The sequence below is a fragment of the Pelodiscus sinensis genome, chromosome 3, assembly GCF_049634645.1.
Source record: "Pelodiscus sinensis isolate JC-2024 chromosome 3, ASM4963464v1, whole genome shotgun sequence".
Lineage (NCBI taxonomy): Eukaryota > Metazoa > Chordata > Testudines > Trionychidae > Pelodiscus > Pelodiscus sinensis.
This window is the reverse complement of record NC_134713.1, coordinates 34,382,685-34,390,879: the sequence shown is the minus strand read 5'-3', so window position 1 is coordinate 34,390,879 and position 8,195 is coordinate 34,382,685. Positions and strand designations below refer to the sequence as shown.

At 41.8% G+C, this 8,195-nt stretch overlaps 1 protein-coding gene across 3 annotated transcripts in view; it reads left to right on the top strand.

Annotated features, from left to right (window-relative positions):
* The first annotated feature begins 482 nt into the window (after positions 1-482).
* The window catches only part of SNTG2 (syntrophin gamma 2), a 463,781-nt gene continuing 456,068 nt past the window's right edge, over positions 483-8,195 (top strand). For 2 of the 3 annotated variants that reach the window (XM_075923558.1, XM_075923560.1), the window contains exon 1: positions 489-621. In XM_075923558.1, the coding sequence (XP_075779673.1) occupies positions 550-621 (72 nt within the window). In that variant the 5' untranslated portion in view covers positions 489-549. Of the gene's footprint in view, positions 622-8,195 lie in introns of all 3 variants that reach the window. The other variant, XM_075923561.1, reaches the window with a different exon arrangement.

Genomic DNA, 8,195 nt, shown 5'->3' with positions numbered 1-8,195 from the left:
CGGCCCAGGTAGCCCCAGGCGGGCGAGCCTTTTTTCAAAGCGGCTCCTGAAGCCGCCAGCAGCAGCATCCCACGCCTGCCCGTCGGGCACACAGCGCTGGGCGCGCCCCACGGGACATAAATCCTCACCCCCCCCCCCCAGTCTAGAAGCATACACGTGTGTAGCCCCCTCCCCCACGGGGCCAGGGGAATAACCAGCGGGGGTTCGGGCAGGCGTGGGAGCGCAGCAGCGCGCCCTGAGCCCGCCGCGCCGCTCCTACCTGGCCGCAGAGGACAGGGAGCAGCGGCGCCTGCAGAGGAGCGGAGAGAGGGGGCGCGCGGGACGCCCCGTCCGAGGCGAGGGGCGAACACCGCCCAGGCCAGCCGGGCTGCGCGGCCCGAGTGCGAGCCCCGCTCTCAGCCCGGCTTCTCCTCCTGCGCCGGGAGCCGCCGCCACCGCCTGCCTGAGAGCTGGGACGCGGCTGGCGGGGGCGGGGCGGGAGTCAATGCTTGGTCCAAGCCCTGCTGCGCTCGCCGTTCAGAGAGGAATAATCCAGCTGTATGGGAGGAAATGAACGTGGCGGGGAAGCAGCCACCTCCAGCACCGCTTGAGCGCCCGGCCAGCCTCCTCGTCCCCACCTGGGCAAGTACCCGGCGGTCTCTCTCTCTCTCTTCTCCCTCCTTCGCGCCGGCTGGGGGCTCGCCCCACCCTATCCCGAGAGCAACTCTGGTTCCCTCCGGGGAGGTCTGAGATCCTGCCCGCCTATTTCCCCGGCTGCTTCCAAGGGGCCCTGTAACTTCTGGGCATGGCAGGAGGCGTTTGTGAGTTGCGAGAGGCTCAGAGGGCACCTGAGTGAGGGGGAGTCGGTGCACGAGATATCGGAGAGTTTCCCGGCTTTGCTCTGCTTTTGCAGGCGGTGCGTGGACCCGCAGTGTAAACCGGGGCAGCGGGAACGGAGTACCCGATTCGGGTTGTGGCGCGGGATCGCTTAGCAGCAGGGTGATGGTTGTTCGGTTAAAAAAAAAAAAGCCTCAAAAAGTTCCAGGGGGAACTGGCCGCTACGCGTTGTGTCTCTTGTTTCAGATGGGCTGTCCTCTGCTGCGGTGAAGGGTGTGTGTTTCTGTATGATATATGCCCATATACCCGTGCACACACTAAATACATCTTCCCAAGTGAGTTTCATTACTCACCGGAGATGCCGTACATTTACTTCAGTTTTTTTACATACAGCTCCAGCTCTGATTGATAGTTGACGGAGATTATATCCTCCCATCCCTCTCGAAATAAAAGAAACTTTCACTGCATGAAAGTTATACACACTAAAATTGATTTTTTTGATTAAAGGTTCCTAAAAGGTTGATCATATTCGCTTATGGCTGCACCTTTGGATTTGAGAGTTAACTTTAAAGCCAGATCTGTATTTGAATGCTGTGATCAGTTGAAAACAGCTGCTGAGTTAACCTGAAAATTCAGCATAAGTACAGTACATGTTCTCTATGGTCATTGGTTTAAAACAGACGGTAAAAAGTTACTTTATTCAGTGTTTCCTTATGAAGTGTTGGAAAGTAGGAAAATCATTAATAGATTTGCCAGAAATGAGGGATGCTATTGCTATATGGTCAGCAAGGACATAGCCTAAATAAATAGTTATTCAATGGTTTAGGGTATTAATCATTGTATCTATTTCATCCTTCATTAGAATGGTTGATAAACTGCATTGCAAGACCTCACACTAAGTCTTACCAATGTAATAGCTCAATGAGATTTAACTTTCCTTGTTAGGATGAGTTTATATTTTTTAAAAATAATTTAATGCTATCTTTCAACTTTGTTATTAGCATACAAAGGTTGCTCATATAATTGCAATTCCATATTGATAAAAATGGATGGAATCTTTTATTGTATGTAATAATAAAGATGCATTTGGAAGGATAACTGATTCAGAGAGTTGGAAAAACTTGCTGCTTTGAATATTTTTAACAGTGATTTATAAATGATGCCCTTTGATGGTTGTTCATGCCTGTCTCTAATTTTAATAAATAAAAGCAATATGATATCTTTGACTATGAAAATCTTTGTATTTAATAAAAACATTATAGGATGTTATTTTTCAGAGGACATCAGTGAAATGATTACATCATTTTAAGTATAAGTGCTATATTTTTAATGAACTGCGAGAAATAATGCAATACATAAAACTGGATTAATTAATTAATTAGAATTAAACTATAAATATCTCAGTTTACCCTGTTTAAATAATTGGAATTGATTATTTGCATGGCTTATAATGACTTATCTATCTTTACACATACTTTAGAGAAGCTGAAGTCAAGTCATTTTAATTTCTTGCCCATAATTTCTCTAAAATATTACTCCTATGCAACTGGATGAAGGTTGATTAAATTTATTGTCATGGGATAAATAAACACTTAGATATCTATTGTGAAAGTCTGTAATTTTAAAAAGCTGAAGGAAAGTCATGATATATTAAATATATGCATGCTTTAGTTATGCTATGGTTATGAGTGATAGCTAAGGAAAGCTGGTCTAATCTTTGTAAACTTGCTTTAATATTTAACCCGAATGTGTGGGTCTTTCTGACTTCAGCATTTTTATGGTATATAGCATGTATTCTTTGTGCTTACATTCAGAAAGTTTATTTCCATATATGCATGTGTGTGTGTGTGTGTGTATTATAGAATTTACTTGTTCGGGCTATACAAGAACATCCCCTTGTTTTAAACATACAGTGTTCAAAATAAAAATAATGGGGGGTTGTTGTAATGGTTAATGGGTCAACCATTCACAAGAAAATAATAGTCTCAAATGTACAGGATTTTCTGTACTGCTTTTAATTTGAAAGCCCTGTTCTTAAACTATGCATAATCTGTACATCACTTACCTTAAAATGTTAGCTGCTGTGTAGGTTGGAAATTACTATGCATTAATTTTGAGTTTTTCAGTGTTATAGGTGAAGGTTGCTCACTACCATTCAATTAAAAGCTGCAATTAGTCATCTTATGTAGGTGTGCATTATAACTGAAACATTAAGGGCCAAAGTCTCGCACTGACTTTCGTGGGAACAGTATTGATCCCTGGACGGACATGCAAACATGTCATATTTTGATATTATGAACTAAAGACATGCTGCCACATGGAAGGGAAGGGTGAAGTGTGGGTACTTCAATGGGCTAAGGATTTGGATAGTAAGTCCCAGAACACTGTCATAAATGGAAGGCAAGAATTTATACTTTGACATGTTGCCTTTATTAAAAAGTATTTTTCTTAAACATTAATATATACACAGCATTGCAAAATGTTTTAAAGACTAATAAAATATGCATTTTAGTAAGTTAGGGTCAAATATACCAGTGTGGATGCTTGACATTTGGTATTTACATATTTAGGCACTTTGAGATGACACAAATTTTACTGATGTCAGTGGGAACAGTGGGCTTACAGTACCTCTGAAAATCAAGAATAGTGATAGAAATGTAGCCATGTTAGTCTGGAGTAGCTGAAACTAAATACAGGCCTATGTAGCACTTTAAAGACTAACAGATGGTTTATTAGATGATGAGCTTTCGTGGGCCAGACCCACTTCCTCAGATCAAATAGTGGAAGAAAATAGTCACAACCATATATATAGTCACAACCATGGTATATATGCTTGTGACTGTTTTCTTCCACTATTTGATCTGAGGAAGTGGGTCTGGCCCACGAAAGCTCATCATCTAATAAACCATCTTGTTAGTCTTTAAAGTGCTACATAGTCCTGTATTTTGCTTCAGCTACCCCAGACTAACACGGCTACATTTCTATCATAATTAATGGTATAGTTCATGTATTATGTATTAATAATAAGGTACTACTACTCAGTTACTACTTGACAATTAAATACTACCAAAAACACAGTGCACTAGTTTATTACCAAAATCCAAAGCCATTTTAACATAGAAAGGGAATGTGTGTGTATATTGGTTTTTCACAAAATAAGATATTGTAGCATTAAAAGCAAGAATCACAGTTATAATCAAATACAATTTTGAATGGAGTGTCAATAGCTGCTTGAAGTAATATCTGATGTGTCTGTAATCTTGGATTTGTTATCCAGCTAAATTTCTATTAACATACGGTTTTGTCATTGTGCAGAATTGTGCTTCTGTACGTTTAACTTGACTTCTGCCTTTCAGTCAAAAGAATATAAATGTATTCAGATGGCAAAACCCAGTAGCAATGTTACAATGTATATTCCATATTTTTTAAATGAGTTTTATACTCTCAAGCTGCTATTAATTAGTATGTATTAAGCACTTTATTTTTAATAATCATACTGTACGTATCTTCTGAAAGGGAGAGGAGAATTAATAATTTTTACTAGTATGCTAACTAAAGTTTAAAATAAGCAGAGAAATTTGTCATACATTGTTATATAGATTGTTTTGTATCCCAGTCCCAACTACAGTATTTTTAGATACATAACTAGTTTCTCTAAAGTTACTTATGTATATTCTATTTTAGTCCTAAGGGGTAGCTAATATATTCAGTTTCTTAACAGTGACTAATGTGCATGGAAGCCATGGGAAATCCCACAGATAATCTTTCTCTTTTTAATCTCATCTGAAGTGATGCAAAAAGTCTTATGGAAAGTAACCAGGGTTATCTTCTCTACCTCTCCCCCATCTCCTTTTTATTTCTAAATTTGTTTGGAGTTTTGTTTTGACTCTGTGATGAGGGAGCAGATTCTATCAATAGGAGACTAAAAATGGAGGGGCGGGGGAAGGCAGAGGTTCAGGTGATCAAACTATTAAATTGACTCAGATTTGGCTGAATGTAGATGTATTTCAATTGTTAAACTTGTTTGGCAGATGTTTAATTATTAGCTGGTACACATTTTTATAACTACTTTGGAGTGACTGGGTCTATGACAACTTGCAAAAGGCGAAAATTATCCAAAACTATAACAAAATCGTTCAAAACACAGGACTTGGGGGGAGTTCCAACTACCCAGATATCTGTTGGGAAAATAATATGGTAGGGCAACAATTTCTTGGAATGTGTTGGAAACCATGTTTTTATTAGAGAAGGTAACAAAGGGGCAGATTCTTCCGGGTTTGATTCTGATAAACAGGTTGGAACTAGTTGAGAATTTGAATGTGGAATGCAGGCTGGGTGAAAGTGATCATGCAATGATCGAGTTCATGATTCTAAGAAATGGTAGGGAAAATAGCAGAATAAAGACAAAGGATTTTAAAAAGGGAATGTTTAGCAAACTCAGAGAATTAATAGGTAAGATTTGTGGAAAGCAAGTCTAAGCTTGGAGAAAGAGTTCAGAAAAATAGGCAGGTTTTTTGGAGAGACATTATTAAGGGCACAGGAGTAAACTGTAGGAAAGATAGGAAGTATGGCAAGAGGCCAGGCTGACTTAACCAGGAGATCTTCAGTGACCTGAAACTCGAAGAAGAGTTGCAGAAAAAGTGGAAAGTAGGTCAAATTTCAAAGGATGAAAATACAAAACAAAAAACGTATAGGGATAAAATTAGAAAGGTGCAGGCACAAAAATAGGCTAACCTAGCTAGGAATATAAAGGCTAGCAAGAGAATCAAGAGGAAGATGAGGGACAGGAAAGACCACAGAAAAAGTAGCAATCACCAAAGTTTTCAATGCCTTTTTCATTTAAGTTTTCACAAAAAAAGATAGCCGTGATCAGACACCCACCATAGTGAATATCAGTGGAGAAGGGTCTGAAGTGAAACTAGGAAACGTTTGTGTTAAAAATGATTTAGACTAGTGAGATGCCTTCAAGTCAGCAGGATCTGATGAAATACTTCCTAGAATATTTAAGGAACTGGCTGAAGAGATCTGAGCCATTAGCGATTATCTTTGAGAATCTGTGGAAAACTGGAGAAATCCTGGATCATTAGAAAAGACCAGTCAGTTGAACTTTGATACCTAGAAAAATAATGGAGAAAATAATCAATTTGTAAGTATCTAGACAATAAGATGGTAACAGTAAATATGGATTTGTCAATAACAAATCATATAAAACCAGTCTAATATCCTTCTTTGACAGGGTAACTAGCCTTATGGATAGCGGGGAAACTGAAAAATAGGTAGTTTTTTAGATGTGATAGACCTGGAGATTAGTACAGATTGGACCTCGGTGGTCTGACACCCTTGGAACCTGACTGGTCCTGAAGGAAGGGATTTGCTGGACCATGGAAGGTCCTTCCCCTCATGACCATGCTGCTACCAGACTAGGGCTCCAGCCTGCCTCCATTGCTGCCTCACCCCCTCCAGTGCTCTTCCTGGCCCCACTGCTGCCATGACCAGAGTGCCATGGCCAGAGCTCTCTAGCCGGGGAAGAGCTCTGCAGCCGCCTGGCTCTGCGGCCTGGGCCAGAGCTTCCTTGCTGCTGCTGAGGTTGGAGATTCCTGGTCAGGGCCAAAGGTCCATCATGTCTGTGGCCAACCTAAAACTCCCAGGCATTGGGGCCAAGGAGCACCGCTGGAGTCAGAACTCCCCGCCATGCCATCTGTCCGTTCTCTCTCCCCCCCCCCCCCCCCCCAGACTCTGGGCTCCTTGCTGAGTCACCGATACCCCATACAGTGCTCCTGCCCCACTGCCAGAACACCCTCTTCCTGGGTTCTTTGGTCCAGAAACATCTGTCGTCCATGCCAGACCATGGATGTTGCCAGACCAGGGAGTCCCGGTTCAGGGAAGTACCACCTGTAATGCTTTTGATGCTGTCTCACAAGAACTTCTCATAAACCAGAGAAGCGTAGGACAGTGGTTTTCACCTTCTGGTCTGTGGCCCTCTGGAGATCCGCAGACTATGGTTTAAATTTCCAAAGGGGCCATATTTCCAGTTAATTATTTTTTAGGGTTCGTAAATGATTGAACATTGCTAGCCTAAATCAACTGGCGCACAACTTGCTGGAAAGCCATACTCAAAGAGTAGTTATCAAAGATTCACAATTGTACTGAAAGGGCATATCAAGTGGAGACCTGCAGGGATCTGTCTGGTTCTATGCAATATATTCATAAATGATTTGCATCACGACAGAGTCAATTTATAAAGTTTGAGGATGGGAGGGGTTGTAAGCACTTTGGGTGACAGGATTGGAATTAAAAATGATATTGACAAACTGGAAAAAATGTTCTCAAATAAATAGGATGAAATCCAGTAAGGACAAGTGAACATACTACACCCACGAAGGAACAGATTAAATTGGGAAATAACTCCTTAAGAAGGAGTACTGCAGAAATTATCTGAGGCATAGTGGACTGTATAGTAAATATGTAACAGTGTTGCACAAATAGTGAATAGCGTTCTGTGGTGTAGTAGGAGTGTTAAAGCAAGGCATAAGAAACAATTGTTTCACTCTTAGCACTGATAAATAGGGCTCCATGATACTGCAGCAGCCAGTGTGCGTAACCTCAGGACTGCCCAAACAGCTGGCCCCGGGGGAAGGGGGCGGAGGAGGTGCAGCTACACTGGCTGCTTCTGGAGCAGCTCTGCAGCCAGGTGCTGGAACAGCCTGGCAGCCCGCCCTACAGTCATTGCCACAGCAGTCATGGCCTTTGGCGGCAAGGTGCATCAGCCACTGCGCACACTTGATGTTTTGAGTCTTCCTCCAGCACATGTATGTTTTCTCTCAGTTCTGTATTCCATTCCATGTTGACAGTGGTTTTCTTAATTTTTGAAAGTTTCAAAATATGGGAAATGTTAAGATGAATATAAAGAAAAACACTTTGTGGAATGAGGCCGAGCAGCAGGGAAGGTTGGGCAGCAAAGCAGGGAAAACAGGTAACCCTATATCCTGCTTCCTGCCATTCTGGCTCTTCAGAACCTCTACACACATACATTTCTGGCCAACTTTTCAATCAACTTTCTTTTAAATAAACACATCCTTCGTTATGACCTGCTACTTTTCATCAGTAGGGGTTGTAATCTGATGGCCCTCTTAAGGTTCACTGCAGTGAGACTGCTCTTGAGCAAACTTTAAGATATTTCCAAGTCAGGGAATTTGTTTCCCTTGTTCATCTGGAAGCACAGCTCCTCAGACAGCTTTGCCGGCAAGTTTTCTTCCACCAGAATGGAACCTGATGTCCCTAGACCTTAATCCTGAAGACTCACAATACTGTTGCTATTTAATATCTATTGCAAACTTGACTGCCTTTAATGGGTAGGCCCCATTGTGCTAATCCCTATG